Source organism: Gavialis gangeticus, unplaced genomic scaffold, assembly GCF_001723915.1.
Source record: "Gavialis gangeticus isolate Ggan-Ray unplaced genomic scaffold, GavGan_comp1, whole genome shotgun sequence".
In the NCBI taxonomy this organism is placed as follows: Eukaryota; Metazoa; Chordata; order Crocodylia; family Gavialidae; genus Gavialis; species Gavialis gangeticus.
The window spans coordinates 98,513,410-98,535,865 of NW_017729032.1; the positions used below are offsets into that span (position 1 = coordinate 98,513,410).

At 41.7% G+C, this 22,456-nt stretch overlaps 1 protein-coding gene across 1 annotated transcript in view; it reads right to left on the bottom strand.

Annotated features, from left to right (window-relative positions):
* The window catches only part of MYCBP2 (MYC binding protein 2, E3 ubiquitin protein ligase), a 336,755-nt gene that overhangs the window by 283,414 nt on the left and 30,885 nt on the right, over window positions 1-22,456 (bottom strand). The window contains exons 4-9 of the mRNA XM_019523825.1: window positions 17,373-17,526; window positions 9,191-9,387; window positions 8,577-8,819; window positions 8,217-8,288; window positions 5,200-5,296; window positions 1,764-1,837 (exon numbers count right to left, since the gene is read on the bottom strand). Of these exons, the coding sequence (XP_019379370.1) occupies window positions 1,764-1,837; window positions 5,200-5,296; window positions 8,217-8,288; window positions 8,577-8,819; window positions 9,191-9,387; window positions 17,373-17,526 (837 nt within the window). The remainder of the gene's footprint in view (window positions 1-1,763; window positions 1,838-5,199; window positions 5,297-8,216; window positions 8,289-8,576; window positions 8,820-9,190; window positions 9,388-17,372; window positions 17,527-22,456) is intronic.

A 22,456-nucleotide genomic window follows, 5' to 3' on the forward strand; every position in this document is an offset into this window, starting at 1 on the left:
TGATTAAGTGAAACAGTGAATGAGTTTTATTATTAAGAATATGCTTTATGGCCTTTTGCGGAAAAACAGTTTAAATATGGCACGAACTGTTTATTAAAGTGCTACTGACAAAATATTTCTGCAGCTAAAAGCCCAAGCAAATCAATGAGACATCATATAAAGGTGCAAAACAGATCTGAAACAGAACTCCTGCCCCCCCCCCCAAAAAAAAACTCTGCAAATTTTCCCCCATGGTAGGAAAATATGACTTACATATTTTCTTGCCTACCACCCCCTTATGCTGCCCACCAAAATAAGACATGCGTTTAATTTTGGGAAAGCAGAATAAGAAAAATGTTTCCAGAGTCTTCCCTGCCACAGCATGGGCTCATCATGATGGCTGAATGCTTTCAGGCACATGCAAGAGGAACAGAGCTGCCAGTTCAGCAGCAACTGTGACAGGGGTCAAACTTTGATCTTTAAAGCTGCAAGGACAGGGTGAATGATGCTGAAAACTACATTCTGCCCTTCCTGCATGCACCCTAGAAAGCAAGCACAGCCCTGCAGCCATTGCAACATTCTTATGACTCTATTCCAGCATAGAAATCAGCTTTCTTCCTTAACATGCACCCAATTTTGGACAGCTAACTTTTGGGGAAAAGGTATATGATATGCAACTGAATATAGTACTCTGTTCCTATATTGAAAAACATCAAAAATTAAAATTACATTAAAATATATTTATATTAAAATTAAATTCAATTTCCATTATAATTAAATCTATCCATCTAATATTCAAACTGAAATACAGAATGCCAAGACTGTGGAGGAAAGAGCAGAAAAGATAGTTATAGTACATAAATAAAGGTAGTATAAAAGTGCAAGAATACCCTCTTAATGAACAAACAGGATGGAAAAATCCAGTGGGTAGATAAAATATTATTAAAAAGGGGCATAATCAAGATTGGTAGTCCTAAAATTATTACTGCATACTTAGTATTTGCTAGCTAAAATGTTTTCCAGCATTTTTATGCACTGATTATTTAAGCTCAACCTTTTTTCAAAGAAAAGCAGCATTTTACAGATAGGAAATGTTTTGCTACAGGGTGAGAAGGCAGTCACGATTTTTTGATTTACCCTCTCTAATAATGCAAATCAAAAGTAATCCAACAATCCAACACAGGTAACCATTACCTAGCGTTCCTTCAATTACAAGAAATGAAACTATCGTGCTGGTGTCCAAAGTAAACATCTTTTTACTACCATATCTGAAACTCAGACAAACCGTAAATGAAATATATGCAAAGGAACACAAAATGAAAATGTTCTGATAAGCACCATTATAAATATAGGTTTCATTTTTAGATCTACTGTACCCACTTTAATGTTCTTTTAAAATAAAATACGTTTGACTGGAAAACTTCAACTCATTACCTCAAAATTTTTCCCATAGGCAGCATGACCTAAAGCATGTTAATAAGCCTGCTACATTTAAAATATGCCATTCAGCTCATAAGTTCTCTTTTCCAAAAGCAGAGCTTCCAAAGCGATCTTAAAATAAATGCCTGAAAAGGGCACTCTGCCACAACTCCAGATGGAATAGTACAAAAACCAGAAAGTGTTCAGCTACCTGACAGTTTATCATTTTCTCTAGTCATGCATTTCTTCTTTTATTTGCATTAGGTAAAAAGAGTCCATCATTTTATCTAGAAGACAACCAGCAAGTTCAGTGATTGTATTTTAATTGGCTGAGAAAGTGTCTACATCTTGCAAGGAATACTTACATCTCTAGAAGCTGCTATCTGATTAATATACTCCCCATCTGTGAAAAGGATGTTCTGACCTTCAGTGTGGCAATCTGTATGAGCAGAAAAAAAAAAAAGAAGTATCTGACATTAATTCACCTTAAAGATTTCTTCTCTCTCCTTTACACAAAGTAAAGCAGTATTATTACAAGTTCTAGAGGGGTGCTCAAAGAATTAACTTAAAAAAATAACAACCAACTATAGTATATAAATTAGAATGTTGCCATACTAATTACACCAGGATCTCTCCCTTTAAGCCACCTTTTATATAACAATGCACCTACAAAAAAAAGGATCACTACCATTTCCTCATTTCAACTAATAAAAAAGAGCATATGGGAGAAAATAGGAGTTCCCCAATACTAAATGCTTAGCATAATAGCAACATACATGTAATAAGTAGCCCACATTAGTTTTACAAGATTAAAATCTCCTATTTTATGGAAAGCTTCTAGGCAAAAGTAAAAACATTTTATTTGGGCCACTGATTTTAAAAGGTAGGCTTCCCAACCAGGTAATTCACACACAAGCAAATTATAAGCAAAGTGATAAGCAACAATTCACAATATAGATGCTCTTTTCAGTTGCTTGGACCTTTGGCAAACTTAACTTTGAATTTTCACAGAGCTGTCAACAGCCACAGCTGAAATTTTTCTAGAAAATTTCAGTCAAGAATTCAGCCATTTCTGATTAGAAGAACATAAAGAATTGCCATTTACTGGGTCAGACTACAGGTCCATCTTGCCCTGTATCCTGTGTCACACAGTGACAGTGATTGGATGCTGAAAGGGAGAGTGAACTGGGTATGACCATGTTTTTTTTCCATTGTTCCACTCTCCTGAGGACAGGAAAAAGCTATTCTAGCCATCTTAAAAAGCCAAAACACTGTTTGTCAAAGAACCACAGACCCTGTTGCTTTGGAACCACTAGTGAAGATAGTTAAGATGATACAGTTTGTAATGACAAAGTTGTGTCAGTGCTGCACAAGAAGGGATTCTCTTTCAAGAAACCCTCATAATGCAATGTTTTTGTTCTCCCAGTGCCTGCAAGAGAATTTATGACAAAGGTAAGTTGGTTGAAACAGAAGATAATAGTGGAAGCATGTATTATGTATGATAAAGCTAATACATTTCTTTAGGTTTATCTGATCATGTGCTTTGAAATCTAGTAGAGATTCTGGATTCTTAATGAGCCCTAGTGACCCACAGTATTTTTATTTAAAAAATGGGTAATGCAAATGCAGTAACTCTTAAGGGTTACAGAATTTGTCACTGTTATCCAGGCTTATGATCTCCAAATGAACTACTGCAAAGTGTCATTTTGCTCCAATTGCTTTTTTGTTTTGTTTTTTGTTTTAATATAGTCAGTACGGATCCCACCATGAATAATCATATTCCTCACAAATGCAACAGTCCATTCTGAACAGCAGAGTTCACTAGGGCCATGCATGTGCACTGCACCTTATATTCCCGTGCTGGGGCAAAAAGGGCAAGGCATCTCTTGCTTAAATCTCTCTGAATTTAAAAGACAATGCTCCTGATAACTCCAAAAATATAATGGAAGATGGGCCACATCCTCTGATCTCCACGTATGAGAGTATCAAAAAAGTAGAGTTACTGTACAGTAAGTACCTGTTCTTTTTCTGAACATATATCACTGTGACTTCATTGTAGTTAGTTGCCAGCAGCACCTTCCTTGAATCATGGGCACTAAGTGCCAGCTGCACTGGGCAACTAGAAATTAAAATACTACCCCCCTAAATAAGGCATGTTTGATGTAATCCAGTGAACTGTTCCATATTGCTACTTCAAAAATGTAATATTAGCAGATTTGTAAAGAAAAATAAGATATAGCTTTTGTGTGGACTGCTGAGGGTGCCATAACACCTGGAGAGATGTTCATTAGTTTACTGATAGCAAATGGAAATATACTGTCTTATTAACTCAGAGATCTTCTAACAAAAATGTCTAAATTTCTAAGGAGACAGTTCAAAGTTCTATTCCTGTCAAGATAATACAAGATTGCAGAAACAGCCAAGGCATTCAGCTTTTTCTCTGGATGTCAAATGTGGCTCAAGGATGCAGTACTGTTAAGATAATCAATTTATTTAAGTGAAACACAGTCTTGTCCTTGTGACAGAATGTGTACGGAAGTTTAGCCATAAGGTCCAGAAGCTTGTAGATCTTGCACAAGCTAATTATCAGAAAAGACAGAATACACTAGGAATGATCAGAAAAGACGTTAAGACAGAATACACTAGGAAGAATGCACCTCAACACATTCTGAAGGACTTACTCTAGGTTGGCCTGTTCTGGTCTTTCACAAATTCACAGAAGTTTAGGGCTAGAAGAGACCTTGTGAGAGCATCGGGTCCAGCCCCCCTGCTCTGGGCAGGAAAGATTGCTAGGGTCAAATAAGCCCAGCAAGGTGTGCATCCAGTCTTCTTTTGAAGATCTCCAGGGTAGATGCCTGCACCACCCCCACTGGGAGTCTATTCCAGAGTCCAGTCACATGAACAATGAAGTTTTTCCTCGTATCCAGTCTAAAACCTTCTTCTAGGAGTTTGACTGTTGCTCATAGTTTTCCTTTTGGGCACTTCGGTGAATAATTGTTTGCCTAGCCCCTGATGCTCACCCCGGTACATTTTTAAGCTGTCACCAAATCCCTATAAAGTCTTCTCTTTTCTAGGCTGAACAGTCCCATATGTGTCACTCTTTCCTTGTATGGCTTGCTCTTCAGGCCTCTACTCATAAAAGTGGCTCTCCTCTGAACTCTCTCAAGCTTCTCCACATCCTGCTTGAAGCATGGTGCCCAGAACTGGACACAGTACTCCAGCTGCAGCCTCACCAATGCTGAATAGAGTGGGAGAATAACTTCCTTAGTTTTGCTTGAGATGCAATTGTTTCCGAATCCTTTGCAACAGAAAAACTGCTCTATTATTTTTTCATAGCCAAAAATGAGTTTAAGCTAAGAGATGGCATTTTCTGACAAGTTCCTTGAAACTACAGATAAAGGCATAACCTGTGTTCCTTGAAACACAGATAAAGGCATAACAGGATACAATTGCTGGATACAGAAACAATTAATGTCTTTTTTTTAAAAAGACAGCTGAAAATCTGTTTCAGTGCTTAAAGGACATACTACATTTTCCATCACTTGGCAATTTTAAACATTACATACCTTTAAAATATTAGAGTTCTGCTGTTAAGTTTTTGTTGAAGCAAATTACAGGACTACTTGTGGCAGCTTCCAAGATAAATGACATGGGGTGTGTAATATGGGACGTTATGCTATTAATAAGGGTTCATTCAGACCATAAGATCAAGGGATTCCTCGCCTGCCACAGCCCTTTTCAGACAGCCTTCAGAAACTGTATTTTTAAAACGTACTCTTGGTCATGTCTAGGGTTTCATACCTGGCAAAGTGACTGTACCATCTTGTTCCAAGGTTTCAGGGTTTATTCTTATGGCTGTCATGTTGTGATTGTTCACATCTCTATATAACAAATAACCCTGGTAAATAAAAAAAAAATAAAAGCAAATTAGAATTTCACAAATGCTCTAAAAGATAGATTATCAAATTGAAAAACTTATGCAATTTTAAGCTATGTATATTATCTAAATTAAATTTGTTAATTCAGAGTTGTTTCATCTTTAAGTTCACATCTTGTTTTCATTAAATTCCAACACAGACCTGGAAGTCTGGCATTTCAAGACATTCTACTTCCTGTGCACTAGCTATCATGTCCTACACTCCACAAGCCACATGGACTCTCTTGTATTATCCTTTAAAGGAGATGATGTAATTACAATTATAATTTTTCAAATATGAATATTAGGAGACATGAACATTAATGAAGGTATTAGAAGGTTAACAGAATTTTTAAGTGTGTTAACAGCTTTTATTCTAAGTTCTACCACTCTGACACCCAGTAGGTACCAATTACACTTACAAAAAAAGCAAGATGCCAGTTTTTTGCTACTTCTGTCCCCAAACAGTTCAGTGAAGATATGCCCCCAGAGAGGATATCAGAGAGGGAAGGTAAGACCAACCAACCAAGGTTAATAGCGACAGGCTGCTATAAGGTTCCTCTTTTCCCATCCTCTTGAAAGATTTGTGAAGGATTCACAAATCCTTCACAAGGTATACAGATTTCACATTCTAAACCTGCCAAGAGCAGCATCTGCCATTTCTCACTTCACCATTTTCAAAACCCTGTAGGTGGCAGCAGTCCAAATCTAAAGCACTCTACAGGTATACTCAGCAACCTTATTGATACTTATACATATGTTTCCATGCTAGATTGCAACATAGTTCTATAGTAGGTAGGGCTGGAAGGAACCTGAGCAGATCATCAAGTCCTACCCCCTGCCACGGCAGGAAAGAGTAATGAGGTCAAATGACCCTGGCCAGGTGTTCATCCAACCTGCTCTTGAAGACCCCCAGGGTAGGAGCCAGCACCACTTCTCTTGGAAGTTGGTTCCAGATCCTAGCCACCCTGACAGTGAAATAGCACCTCCTGATATCTAGCCTAAATCTACCCTCTGCCAGCTTGTGACTGTTATTCCTAGTCACTCCTGGTAGTGCTTGGGGGAACAGGGACTTCCCCCAGTGCCTGCTAGTCCCCGCTGACCAGTTTGTAAACGGCCACCAGGTCCCCCCTCAGCCTTCTCTTGTGGAGGCTGAATAGGTTCAGGTCCCTTACTCTCTCCTCGTAGGGCCTGCCCTGCTGACTCCTGATCATGCAGGCGGCCCTCCTCTGGACCTTCTCCATGTTGTCTACATCCCCCCTGAAGTACAGCGCCCAGAACTGGATGCAGTACTCCAACTGTAGCCTGACCAGTGTCGCATAAAGGGGGAGGATCACCTCCTTGGACCTGCCTGAGATGCATCTGTAGATACATCCTGGCTGCATCCCCACACTGCCGGCCCATGTTCATTTTGGCATCAATAATGTCTCCAAGATCCTTTTCTGCCTCTGCACTAATGAGAAGGGAGTTGCCCAGCATGTAGGTATGCTGCTGGTTCTTTCTCCCCAGGTGCTCTACAGTGCACTTGCACTTGTCAGTGTTGAAACAAATCCTGTTCTCATCGCCCACCCCTGTAACCTGTCTAGGTCCAATTTGCAGCCTATTCCTCCCTTCTAGCATGCCCACTTCTCCTCACATCTTAGTGTCATCTGCAAATTTGAACAGGGTGCTTTTTATACTCCTGTCCAAGTCGCTGAAGATGTTGAACAGTGTGGGCCCAAGAACTGAGCCTTGAGGAACCCCACTGCCCACATCCCTCCAGGTCAAAAATGACCCATCCACAACCACTCTCTGGGTGCGGCCCTCCAGCCAACTAACAGCCCATTTGACTGTGTAGGTGTTCACGGGGCAGTCTCCTAGTTTCTTAATGACAATGGAGTGAGAGACACTCTCAAAGGCCTTCCTGAAATCCAGAAAGACTATGTCCACTGCTACCCTTGCATCTAAGGATTTTGCGACCTGGTCACAGAAGGGCACCAGGTTGGTCTGACAGGACCTGCCTCTAATGAACCCATGTTGGTTGCCCTAAGCATAATCTCCCCTGCTGGCCCCTCGTGGTCATGAGCCAGGATAACTCTCTCAAAAAGCCTACCCAGGACCGAGGTAAGACTGACTGGCCTATAGTTTCCTGGGTCCTCCTTCCTCCCTTTTTTGAAAATGGGGACCACATTATTCATCTATCAGGCTGGATAGTATTTAGGCATCTGTTAAATGAAGGCAAGCCTATCTGGAAAAACTGTGAGTATATAAACTTAAAAATGAAATTATGTTGACAACTGTTCCTTTACAATACACAGAAAAAAAGCTTATAGAAGACAGACATCTGCATATTCATTTTGTGCTTATACATACCTTGGTAATATATTAACAAAAGCAGATTGTGCAAGCGTGATGAATGTATTACTTGGATACTTTGAACTGTATTGAAGTTCACAGGTTTAAGACTGAGGAAATCCTCAGCTTCAGAAAAGAAAAAGGAGAAAATTCCATGCCCGTCATGATCCCTTTAAAATTATTTTATTATTAGCCATTTTAAAAGTATACACAGCACTATACCATTTTGTAACCACAAAAGCATGTTTTAATGCTTTTTTCACTTAATAAAGTATGCATTTCTATGTGAAGTTGATAAATGTGAATAAACCATTTTAAAATAAACGCATCAGTTACATTTTAGAATAATAATATAATATATTCTAGCTAAGCAAACTAGTTTTATCCCTTTCTGTCTGCCAACAGATGAATTCCTCCAACTACTATGATTTCTAAAATGGTGCTGGAATTGAGATTTACTGTAAAACTAAAAGTAAATGTAATACTACTGTAATACATCTGTCCTAAAATGTCCTGTTTAAACAAATATTACTTTGTTTTACTTTTTTTGTTTTAGGTATTTGCCTACCTGAGCATACCCTAACCAAGATTTTTTCTCTTTTCTGTTTTTGATGCGAGATGTAGAATTGTATATATGACCCTGTAAGGTAACAAGAAAGTTAGTTTGACAATTGTCAAAATGTCAGTTTTATACAGTTAATCACTTATTATCTAGATACAATGTTTTTGACCCTGATGAGAAGTGAGAAACTAATAGAAAAAAATGAAAAGCTGGTCAACAGACACTGTAAGCCTTTTATAATCAATTTTTAAAAATTGTTTACCAGTACTACTGAGTTGCAAGAGAATCCAAAAGCCAAGGTCTGATAAAAATGTAACTGAAATTTTAATTTAAATTGTTATCATGAGATTTCAGAAGTCACATTACCCTCACTGTCCCACTATATCCAGAGCCGATTTTGTAAAGTCCATCTTTGCATAAAAGATACAGAAAGAAACCATCACTCTGCAGCAGACATTGGTCATCTTCATCAACACATATTTCTTTCAGTGGCCATTTGTGCATCAGGGCTGCTTTCTTTATCCCATTACCAAACCAGTCCTGGATTTGGATTTTGCCCACCAGAACTGCTTGTACACTCCTCTGAAGAGAGTTTAAGATGGTTGGCACCTAAATGGTAAAGGAACTGTGATGAAATTATGTAAAACATTACAACCTGAGAAACATACAGAGGTTACAAAAGTGAAAATTAAAGCTTTAAAATTAGTTCTGCTGAAAAAAGCTGTTTGTTTACCAAAAAAATGCAACTCTTCCTTTAAGTTCCAACTTGTAACAAACTAATCATAATGGAGCAAAGATACCTGAATTGCTTCCTACAAACCCTGACTCACTTTAATATTCACAGCAGTCCACAATGGATGTTTTCCCTTCTAATTAAAAAATAATATGAACCAAAGAATGAAGCCAGTATATTTAAAATTACCATACCAGAATGTTTTTAGAAATCATACATGATATAAACAAAATTCCAGATACGATACCTGAATAGTTTGACAAGCATGGCTGCCATTATTGGTCAGGATAGCAGAGATTGCCTGCAGTGTTCTTCCTGTCTCTCCCCATGCAGCTACCAAACTGAAGAGGCATGCACAGGAAAGTGCTGTCAAGGACTGCCCTGTACTGTCATTCATTCCAGTACTACGGACAGTTATTTCCAAAAGAAGCTGGAAGAGAGATTCTGTGGATAAAATAAATTAGAGAAACATGTCACCAAATCATATCAAACACTTTTCCAACCACTAAAGAAACTAAAACATATAATTTCCAAAAATACATCATGATATTAATCCTCTGCAAATTTTGAATTGGTTATCTTTATTCTACATCTTCCAGTTTTCTCACCAGCTACACAATAACAAAATGAAAGTAAAGAGAATATGTTCAGATTCCTTTTTGTCAATGATTATAACTGTTCTGCTACATCACCTACAAGCTGGTCAATGGCTGAGCAATAAAAAACTCCAGAAAATCTCGCAACCATTAAACCAAGAAGAACAGACCACAGAGACCAGAGCAAGAGCAGGCCATCGAACTGAGACCAACAAGTGTATTTTGTTAACAGCATTTCTATTCTAGTCTCAAAATACTAGATCAAGAAAATGTAAATACTTGAACCTAGTCAAAATAACCTAGAAATGCTTCATGATTATATCCTAGAAAGAAAATTATGACTTGTAGATTTTCTCCCCTTTAAAAATACCAATCGGTTATTTCAACAAATCTTCTTGACGACAGTGTTTCATAGTTTCATAGTTTCTAGGGTCGGAAGGGACCTGAGCAGATCATCTAGTCCGACCCCCTGCCATGGCAGGAAAGAGTACTGGGGTCAAACGACCCCAGTAAGGTGCTCATCCAACCTCCTCTTAAAAACCCCCAGGGTGGGAGCCTGCACCACCTCACTTGGAAGCTGGTTCCAGACCCTAGCCGCCCTGACCGTGAAGTAGCGCCTCCTGATGTCCAACTTAAACCTTCCCTCCGCCAGCTTGTGACCGTTGTTCCTGGTCACTCCTTGCGGCGCTCGGGGGAACAGGGACTCCCCCAGCGCCTGCTGATCCCCCCTAACCAGTTTATAACAGGCCACAAGATCCCCCCTCAGCCTTCTCTTTTGAAGGCTGAACAGGTTCAGGTCCCGCAACCTTTCCTCATAGGACCTACCCTGCTGTCCCTTGATCATACGAGTGGCCCTCCTCTGGACCCTCTCGATGCTGTCCACATCCCTCTTAAAGTGCGGCGCCCAGAACTGGACGCAGTACTCCAGCTGCGGCCTGACCAGTGCCGCATAGAGGGGGAGGATCACCTCCTTGGACCTGCCTGAGATGCATCTGTGGATGCACAACAAGGTGCAGTTGGCCTTCCTAGCCGCCTCCCCACATTGCCGACTCATGTTCATCTTGGAGTCAATAATGACTCCCAGATCCTTTTCCACCTCCGTGCTGACAAGAGGGGAGTTCCCCAGCCTGTATATATGGTGCCGATTGTTCCTCCCCAGGTGCATCCCCTTACACTTGTCTGTGTTAAACCCCATCCTATTCTCCTTTGCCCATCCTTGTAACCTATGTCCAACTGTAGCCTGTTGCTCCCGTCTATTGTGCCCACATCCCCCCACATCTTAGTGTCATCAGCAAACTTGAACAGGGTGCTTTGCACCCCCTCATTCAAATCACTGATGAAGATGTTGAACAGGGCGGGCCCAAGGACCGAGCCCTGTGGGACCCCACTTCCCACGTCCTTCCAGGTCAAGAAGGACCCATCCACTACCAGGGGTGTTGTCACCCCTTTCTCAGAAAAACAAACACACTACTTAAATATGAGCATGAATACCAAAAAAGTGATCAATATTTTGATTTGCCAATACATCCAGACACAGAACTGGGAAAATGGGGTTTTCATAGTAATGGAACTAACAGGAAAGGCTCCTAATAGAGTACAAAAGTAGTCTGATTTCTGTAAGATTTCAAGTACCACAGTATGGAGCATACTTATATAAAAGCCAGTATGCCAGGATTTGCTCATCTTCTTTGCAGTGTCTCGATAGTCTGAATGCAGATGAACACACAGCTACAACCCAGTTTCTAGATTTTTCGATCTCTGCAATAGATAATGCTCTCAAATTATGGCGCAGTGATTTTTTCCAAGAGGGTTATAGCTTATATTTATAAGCTTCTTTGATGCAATATATTTTTCCTCTAGTAACTGAAATTTTATTTGTTTAAATCCTCTTAATAGATAAATTCAAATCTGATCTCCTGGCTAACTAGACACTGTCTCAGCTGTACAGCATTTGCAGGGAATGTTGGGACAACTAATCTCCTGTGGTCCTGGGAGACGATAAGCATAAACGACAGTTTAAGTGAGGGGTGTCAAAGATACAGCCTGTTGACTGCAACATCCATTCTGCTTGGTTATCGAAAGTTTCTGGGGGGAGGGTAAAGCCTGCTGCAGAATTCAGGGTCCTTAGGCCCTGTCAGACAGGGACATAAAAGTGTCAGGAGGATGACCAAGCATTCTGCTGACCAGGGATCCTAGTATATTCTGTGTTAAAAATCAAATATAGGTTTTTCCACACTTAAAATGAACTGCCACTACAGTTTATCATAATGTTTTATTGATATATTTGCCATTTTAAAGCAATTTGGAAGCCTACCTGTGCCTCAAAGGTTATAATAAAATAAATTTCATACCTATATACTTCGGTATTTTGGGGAGGGGGGTTGCCGATTTTGGGGGGTTTTTGTTGGCTCTCCCCCCTGCTGATTTCTGGCACTGAGCAGCCCAGATATGCTGGTATCCCTCACTCCCAAGCCACTGCCCCTCAGCCCTGACCCTCATTCCAGACCCACAACCCACCCCACCCCACCCCACCCCAGCCCTGCTGGTGCCCCTTACTACAAACTCACAGCCCCTGACTTCACCAGTCATGACATTGATTTAACTTACTATACAGCCATGACACTGATTTAACTTACTATATGAAGTAACTGAGGGGCAGAGTTGTGCTACTACCCAGTGTCCACAGGTAGCAGACAGTGGAATGACATTCAGGGATGGTTAGCTGTGAAATAAGCAAGGGTTACTGATGAATAAGCAGCCACAGATCAAGCAGCAGCAGCACCACCAGGATGTGGTGAGGACAGCAGATGGCAACACTTGCCCTCCTGAAAAGCCACATATATCCTTTGCCAGTGCTGTGACATAGCAAGTACAGGTCACCACTACAATAAGCCTGCCCAGCCCCCAACCATGCATCTACAAGCCCTCAAATGGTGGAGCAGGCAGAAGAGGTTAGAATCTCCGTGGCTGAAGGTAGATGACAGCCACAGCAGAACGCGATCCCCAGTTGTCTCAGTCTCCTTGCCATTGGATCAAGGGCCCACTCTGTCAAAAGCCATGTGGAAGTAGCTTCTCCACAACAAAAGAAGTCACGGTCAAGCATCTTCCATGAAAACAACTTTTCCAAAACATTTCTCAAGCCCTTTGGCAACCAGCTAATGGCAACAGGAGCAGGATGGTAAGGTCTGGAAGCTGCTAGTCATGAACTGGCGTGAAGGTGGCAGTTACAAGAAGGTCATCTAGCACTTTGATGAGGCAGGAATGCAATTCGACAGCTGCAACTGTCTCCTCATCCCAGATGGGGAGAGGGGTAGAAAAAGGTACCTTTAAACATAGCCTAATGCAATATTCTACAATTCTTCCTGACTGGATAACCACATCCAGCAGGATAACCTTTACCGCAGCCAAAAATATTGGAGAAGACACATCATTTTTGGGACCTGGGACATCAGGACCCTCATGGACAACCCTAACACTGAATGTCCAGAGTGCCGCACTGCAATCACGGCCCGAGAACTCAGGCAACACATCAACGTAGCTGCACTAAGCAAGACCTAGCAAGCTGGAGATGAGCAGCTGAAAGAACATGGAGGGGTCTATACCTTCTTCTAGCAGGGCAAACAGGAAGGAGAATGCCAACTTCACGGAGTTGATTTTGCCATTAACAACGAACTCATAAACCAACACAATGGGTTCTCTATCAGAATTAATAAGCACCTCATGAATCTCCTTCTTAAACTGGTGGGGAGCCAATATGCCACTGGCATCAGTGTGTATGCCCCAACTCTTGACACTGCCAATGAAACCAAGCAGAAATTCTATACCAACCTTGACCAAGTCTTTTCTGACATTCTGGACAGAAGACAGAATTATTCTTCTTGGTGATTTTAATACCAGAGTCTGAAGGGATTTTAACCTCTGGAACAGAACCATCAAAGAAGAAGTAGGAAAAGTCAACTCCAATGGAATCCTCCTCTTGACCAAATGCACAGAATGTTTACTCACCATCACCAATACCCTGTTCCACCAGAAAAAGCAGATATAAGATATCACGGCAATACCCATGACCTAAGCACTGGCACCTGATTGACTATGTCACTGTCTGTGCTGACGATCCCAAAGATGTCCATATCACCCAAGCTATGCTAAAAGAGTTAATGACTGCTGGACTGATCACAGACACATTCATTCAGTGACCCAAGCACGCGACACCTCTTCCACCAGCGCAGCAACAAAACTGGTGAATTCCAACCACCAACGAGAGAATGTCAGCAGCGTGTGGGGTGCCTTCAAGGCTGCTATCATCAGCACCTGTGAAGAGACACTTGGATTCTCTAGCAGCAAACATCAAGACTGGTTTGATGAGAATGACCGGGAGGAGATCCAAGAGTTGATCAACTGCAAACCCAAGGTCTTTTGTGCTTGGAAGAATAACATCAGTTCCAACCAAAAGAAACTGAATCTCCAACAAGCCAAGGCAGAGGTCCAAAAGAGGACTCATAATATGAAGAACAAATGGCAGGAAGACAAGGCCAAGGAGATTCAACATCTGGCTGATACCCACAATATGCACGGATTCTTCAGTGCCACCAAAGCCATCTATGGTCCGAGCACTCAGGGACCCAAGGATGGAGGAGACCTGATCAAGGAAAGGGGAGCTATCAATGCCCATTGGAAGGAACATGTTGAAGGTCTTTTCAATCAAAACTTTGTTGATGAGAGTGTTCTCAACTCCATCCCGCAACACCCAATCAGAGATGATCTCAGAATCCCTCCAATCCTAGATGAGACGAGGCAAGCCACCAAGCAGATGAAGAACAACAAGGCATCTGGAGCAGATGGAATTCCCACAGAAATCTTCAAGCAGAAGGCAGAAGAGCTCACATCACAGCTTCATGCCCTTATCTTAAGGATATGGAATGATGAGGAAATCCCAGATGACCTCAGGAACACCATGACTGTGACAATCTTCAAGAAGGGAGACAAGTACGACTGTGGAAACTACAGAGGGATCACCTCACTGTCCACCACAGGAAAGATTATTGCAAGAATCCTCCTGAACCATCTCCTTCCACTTGCTGAAGAGCTCCTCCCAGAATATCAGTGTGGGTTTAAGCCACCAAGGGGCACAACTGACACGATCTTCACAGCTCGCCAGCTGCAGGAGAAATGCCAGGAACAACATACGCCTCCCTACGTGGCCTTCGACCTCACAAAAGCTTTAGACTTTGTCAGGCAGGCAGTGTTGAAGAGGATCCTTCTGAGGTATAGATGCCCACCAAAATTTGTCACCATCCTCTGCACACTCCATGACAACATGTGAGTGGTTGTTCTTAGTAGATGAACTATCACAAATCCACTTGAGGCTAAAATGGGCGTTAAGCAAGGCTGCATCACCACTCCAACACTCTTCTCAATATTCCTTGCCACGATGCTACATCTGACCACCAACAAGCTTCCAGCTGGAGTGGAGAGCAACTACCAAATGGATGGTAAGTTGTTTAACCTCATCCAACTCCAAGCCAAAACCAAGACCACCCCAACCTCAATCATTCATCTCCAGTACACTGATGATGCTGTACTACATGCGCTCACTTTGAAGCAGATCTTCTGGCAATTGTCCATGTCCTCACCAGGGATCTTGTTTTTTCTCTGATTTAAAAAAAAATGCCCAATTTTAAGTTTAAAAAAAGTAACCCAAAATCCACATTTTTCCATGATTAAAATGAAACACCACTAATACACAGATACATATATCTATATCCATAGATTGCCTCAAATGTGCAAGGGCAGCCTTTGGAAGAAATAGGCATTCAAAGATTGCAACATCAGATCTGAAACCAAGCTCATGGTTTATCAACCAGCCATAATCCCCATCTTGCTCTATCAACCTCTATCAAGCTAAGACATCTAAAGTTGTTGGAGAAGTACCATCAACACTGCCTGCAGAAGATCCTCTTAATACAGTGGGAAGAGCAAAGCACCAATGTTACCATCCTCCTACAAGCAAACACCACGAGTACTGAGGCAGTGATCATCCAATATCAACTTTGTTTATCCAGCCATGTCATCCGGATTTCCAACTCCAGACTCCTGAAGTAGGTTTTATTCTCCCAACTCAGTCAAGGTGCATTCTAAGGAGGAGGGTGGAGAAAGCACCCCAGGGATGTCCTCAAGGCCAACTTGAAAAAAATGCAACACTGATGTCAACTCATAGGAGACTATCACTTAATACCAACCCAAATGGAGGAAGAGTCTGCTGCAGGGATCTCAGTACTTGGAAACTTCATGACACCAACAGGAGATAGAAAAGCAGGAGTGACAGAAACAGTATGACATGGATCAAATCAAGAATCCAGTGCCACCCAGCCCACAGAAGCACATGTCCAAACTGCAGTAGAGTCTGTTGATCCTGGACAGGCCTCCTCAGTCATTTTCTGACGCAGGTAAGACGATCATGGAAGACAATCATCCTCGACTGCGAGGGATTGCCGAAGAAGGAAATGAAGTAAAACCCATAAAAATTATACTATGTTAAAACGTATATTCTAATTAACTAAAGGGAGGCTATGTGGCTGCATAAGGCTAAAGCTTTAACAGACACCCCACAGGAGAACCACACCTAACCTTTACTCTGACCCTTTTGGTTTTTAGGTTCCTGCCATCCTGACCCCACATTTTTACAAGCATACCCTAAATTATGCTAGACTACATTGTAAGAACTCATGCAACCCTGTACCATTTAACTAGAGGATGAACTACATGCATGGTCTTAAAGCCCTAAGCAAGCCACATAGGTTTTGGTGATGCCTTAAATTCCCAATTCCTGGAGAGATGCCCAAGACATCCTTATCAAAATTATATTTTTTTATAATCTGCTTCCATCACATACCTTTATGTACATTTTTTCAAGAAAGCAAATTTCTTTGCTAATAACAACTTTCTACCTGATTTGCACTTGTAATATCATTCAACAATTGTAAGATTAAGTAATAAGTTTACCAAAGGAGATTGCTTAGGTCAGGACTGTTCAACTGGCAGGTTAAAAACTGTGGCTCCCAGGCTCCTACCTGGGCCCTGCTCCCCACCATTGCTCCAGATGGAGAAGCAGCTGTGGTCTCCAAACTTCATCTCCCTCTGGCTTACCCTTCCCTGCCCCAAAGGGCAGGACAGTGCAGGGCAGGACAGCAAGCAGTGCTGAGAGAGGGGAAAAATGACAGAGTGGGGGTACCCAGTGCTAGGGCAGCCCCCCACAAATGTAACCTACAGCTGCTTAAGAAGTTAGACAGCCCTGACATGACAAGAAATGGAGGGTTTTTTCTGCATTATGTACAGAAATCAATTGTTCATGATGAAAGTTTTGATAACAGATAAAGAAAGACACAAAAAGGTTTGATATTATCCAGAATTGTGCTTCTGAATGAACAACAGTATTGCTCGCGGAGGGATAACAACAAAAGTAAGAATCCCTGAATATTATTCAACTTTTATACTATTGGGAAATATCTAAATGATAAAGAAAACACAGTGGTGGTGTGGGACAATTTGCTATAGTACTGCATGATTTCGACACCAATCTTCTTTACAATTATTAAAACCCCAAAATGACTAGACTATCCGATTTCTACTTCAACACATACCAACAATCAATAAACCCACTGTTATACAAATTCCTGTCCCTCTACATTAAAACAGCTTCTATTCTACTAAGATAAGCGTGACCCATTTTTAGGTAAGTTGAAGTCCCAAAACAAACAGATGTCCTCTTTTTAATGGTTCCTAAACATCATCCATGTATGAAAAATTTAAATCAAGAAAAATATGAAATATTACCTAGAACTTCAGGAGGCTCTGACTGGAGGCCTTCTGGTTGCTGGCCTTGGAGCACATTAAGTAGGGCTTGTAGACTCCTGAGACACAGTGATGGATGAGAAAATCTTGTCTCCTTGATCAGCTCAAAAACTTCACATAGTCCAACTTCAATGATCTTTAAAACAAGACCAACACATTTTAACAGAAGACCTGTTATTGGGACTTTCACATGTTCATCTATAAGCAGTCACACAACAGTATTAATTTCTCTAACTTGGCATGAGATAATCTAAGGATCATGGCAGTCCAGACAGAAATAATAAAAAGCAAATTACTACTCAGCTGTAATTACTGTAGAAGAGAAAAAGCTAGAGACATTACTCTAATATGTCTAAATAATGACATATTTAATATTTAAAACACCCCTGAAAAAATAAGCTGATTTTTTTTCCAAGAACTTGTGAACAAGTAAGAAAGGTTAAGCTAGGTAACAGTGATAAGTTTCTGGATTCAATTTCCTTTCCTTGTCATCTTATATCGGGGTGGCCAACCTGCTACCTACATGGCATGGACAGCTGCTGTGTGACAAACCCCAGGTGCTCAGTAAAGGGAAGTGCCAGAATGGAGGCAAGGAGTGGAGCAAAGCAGGGCCAGGACACTGCTGAAGGTGTTAGGTGTCACTGCAGAACCAGGTGCTCTTCCCTAGCCCTAAAACTGATCCCTGTTTGCCATATAAAACTAAAGCAGTTGCAGAGATAGAAAAGGATTAGCCTGGCTCTTGACAGACACGCTTCCTGTTGCAGCAGTATCTCATCTCTGCTCTGGCCTATGTGGTCACAGCTGGAGGCTCAAGCCCCACTGCCTACATTCAGGCACACAAGGACTTCACCTCTGGGGGTGGGGAGGGGGAAGAGAGGGGGTGGTGAGTGTGGAAGTGTGGTTGGGACAAGGATGGACTTAGTGCTGGCCAACCTTTTTGACAGACATACCTCATCTCAGCATCAATCCAATGCTTATTCTGATTAACAATAAGGGCCAGGAAAAAACTCCCCTCCCCTCCTCTTCCCCCTCAACCCAAAGATAGTATTTGGGTTCAGGGAAGGAGAGAGCGAGCTTGCCTTCCTTTGAAGCAGTAAGCATTAGCACTGATACAGATAGATGTACTCTGGTGTGCTTCTGTGGCTACTGATACTAAGAAACCTGTCAGCTGCACAATTAGTGGGTTACGCTCATGCAGATTTGGGACTAGGCAGGAATCTTCCTCCTGGCCAGATTGGCAGGGATTTCAGGATTATATTTGTCATCCTCTGTAAATTAGGCTGTGGTCTGCTTTCTAGATAAATATGGATGAAAATGATGCAAACTAATTCTTTGGCATTGTGGTGGTTCCTCTTTTCCTGTAACATGCTGTATGGTAGTGGTTCTCAACCATTTTTGTACCAAGACCCATTTATAAACATCAATGGCCAGTCCCTGCCCAGTGCTGATCCATGTTTAAAGTTTGTTCATGACCCTTTCATATATTCTTGAGACCCACTTTTGGGTGACAACCCACAGGTTAAGAAATGATGCTGTAGGGTTTCTCATTTGTTTTTGTTATTTGACACTTTGTGGCTGTGGAGTGCAAAAGGAACTTCAGCATATAATTGAGGCCCTTTTTGATTGCTTTACAAATGCAAGGGATTAGATAATCTGATCTGACACGTCCCTCATATGTGCACCAATACATTGGTCCCATATTGGATTGCCATCATTATATGGAAAACTGATGTTATTGGAAATTGGTGCACCTCTACCAGCAGGTCTTCAAGGATCTCTGATTGTGTCTCTATGAAAAGGTCTATGCTCTGGCACAAATTAAGGCAAAACTGAGGAACTCTGGAAGGGGTTTAAAACTGCCATCCCATGTGGCCTGTGCTGAATCCATTGGCTACCCCACCCGCTAACACCAAGACTGATTCAATGAGTGACATTGTGATCCAAGCTCTCCTCCACTGGAAAAGAAGGGCCCATTCTACTTGGCAAGGTGACACCTCATCTCAGCAGAAAAAGAAGATACATCATATCCTCAAAGCCAAAACTCAAAAGGAGGGTTCAGGAAGTCAAAAATCACTGGTGACATGATAAATCCAAGGAAATCCAGCTCTATGCTGACAAAAATGGCATGCATAGCTTTTTACAGGCAACAAAACCATCTACGGCCCCACATCCCACAGTCATACTTCCCTGCCATCATAGGACGGCTCAGCATTCTTCAAAGACTATGAATCTATCCAGGCTAAATGATAAGCAGGGATCCTGGTTTTCTCCATTTTAAAAAAAATCCCCAATTTGTCTAAAAATGTAACCCCAAATCCACGACCAGACAGACAGACAATTTGTGTGTTACTTTTTGGGGGGATTTTTTTTTTAATGAGAGAAAACCAGGATCCCTGATGGTAAGACTACTTTGAGGCACTCCTAAACTGTGAGTCAAATTGTGATAGTACCACCTCTGAGTCCATCCCCCAATACCCTCAAAAGGGATCCCTCACCAACCCTCCTATCTTTGAAGACTAGTGTGCCATCAAGAAAACCCAAGAATGAAGTCACTGGACTGGATGGTGCACCTGCTGAAATCTGCCAAGCTGGTGGCAAGGAAATGGTACTGAGACTGCATGAATTTATTCTCCAAATCTGGAACAACGAAGAGGTCCCTGGGGACTTGAAGAGTGTGAACATCCTAATCATGTTCAAGAAAGGAGACAAGCCTGCATGTAGGAACTACAGAGGTATCATTCTCCTTTCCACAAGAGGCAAAATCCTTGCCCACATCCTCTAGAACCATCTTCTACCTCTTGCTGAGGCAGTCCTGGTGGAATCTCAGTATGGTTTCAGATGATCCCTTGGGGCAAATGACACAATCTTTGTTGCCCATCAGGTTCAACAAAAGCACTGGGAACAACACCAGGATCTGTATGTGGCCTTCATTGATCTTACTAGGGCCTTTGGTTCCATCAATTGCAAAGCCTTGTGTAAAATACTGGTCAGATTTGGATGTCCTGAAAAGTACATCAAGGTCCTGAGGCTTCTCCCTAACCAGATGACTGCCAACATTATTTGTAGTGGATCAGAGATGGATCTACTTGTCTTCTGAACTGGCAAGGATGCATCATCACCTCAACTCTGTTCTCCATTTTTCTGGCAGTCGTCTTGGTTCTCATTAAGGACCACCTTCCTTAGGGAACAGACACTGAATACCAAATGGATGGAGGGATCTTCAACCTGGGATATCTTTGATCAAACACCAAAGTACTCAAAACAACCATCCTTGACCTTGGATATACTGAAGGGCATCCTTACATGTACTGAGGAAAACATCCAAACAGCACCTGATCTCTCTGAAGAAACCTACCGAACTTTGGGCCTCTCTCTCAACATCAAGACGACTAAAATACCCTTATCAGCCTACCCTGGACCATGACTGTGACGGCTCTCCCCAAATTACCATCAAGGGAAAGACCCTAGAGATAGTCAAGTTCTTCCCCTACCTCAATAACCACCTCACTCAGAGAGTGAGCACTGATGAGCAGGTCCAGCACAGGATCTGGTACACAAGTACCTCCTTTGGGAAACTGCTTCAGCACATCTTTATTCATCGTGATTTCCAGAAGGACACCAAGATCCAGGTCTACAATGCAGTTGTCATCACCATTTTCTTCTACGACTGTGAAATGTAACCAGATGACTGCCAACCGCTATCACTAGCAATGCCTCTGGCAAATCCTCCACATAAATGGGAAGATTGCCACACAAGTGCCAACATCCTTGTTGAAGCCAGTGTTACCAGCATGAAGTCAATGATCCTCAAGCATCAACTTCACTGGACTGGACACTGCGTGCAAATAACTGACTCCCAAAACAAGAGCTCTACTCCCAGTTTAGTAATGGCCTGAGATTTTGCAATGGCCAGAGGAAACACTACAAGGATACTTTGAAGGCATACCTCAAGAAAATGGATGCTGACATCAAGAGCTGGGACAAACTGGCTGCCAAGTGACCCTAATGATGCCACAGCCTCAACAAGGCAGAACCCCTTTTTGAGATAAAGCATCTTGCCCTCAAAGCAGAGAAGAGAGAGCAGATGAAAGAAAAAGGGAAAGGAATCCTGGGCTGCAGCCTACTCTCCCGATTGAAAAGACCTGCAGCTTCTGTGGAGGGATCTGTGGTTCAAGCATTAGGCTTTTATGTCACCTTCAAAACCCATCTATAAGCTGTGGTAGAGATGACCTTTGCATCAAGGGATTGTTGATGAATCAAGTGATTGTTGATGATGTACACGTTTCAGAAAATATATAACATATTGCATTCCCCTGACAGAGGAAGTCATACCGGTGATGAGATGTACTGTTAAAAAGATGACACCAAATACATCTTTCTTTAACCAAAGGACTAGTCTCTGTATCAGTGACACTCAACCTCAAGGCACTCCTCCATAACTTTTCTGATTTTTGCAGCACCCTAATTGAAAATCATTGACATACATTTCAAATCAGAAAAGATATGAAGGGGGGACTTGGGGCTAACAAAGTTGACTATCACCAGTCTAGCTGGCGCCACTGAAGAGTGGGCAAGGACACACTGGTGTGCCGTGGCACACCTTTTGGGAACTGCTGTATTAGGGTATCCGATTGAAATATCACCAGGGATCCTAGCTCTCTCAGATTTTAAAAAAATCCCTAATTTTGGTTTTAAAAAAGTAACCCCAAATTCACATTTTTCCATGATTAAAATGAAACATTACTCGGGGGGGGGATTGGAGTTTTGTTTTTGTTTTTTAAGCTGAAAATTAGGGATTTATTTTACATCAGAGAAAACCAGAATCCTTGGATATCACTACCTATAACATGTCCACGGTATGCTAAGAAATAAGTAAATAATAAGCTTTCCCCCATACGAAGTCCAGCAAATTAAAGTAACATTGGTAGAGACAGATTAATATTCACAACTGTCTGCATAAGAGTGAGAGATTTAAAAAATTCTTTAGTGCTTAGACCAGTGGTCTCCAAAATAGGGTGCAAAAGACTATCCCAGGGGGTGCGCAAAGAAAATATTAGAACTTGTAT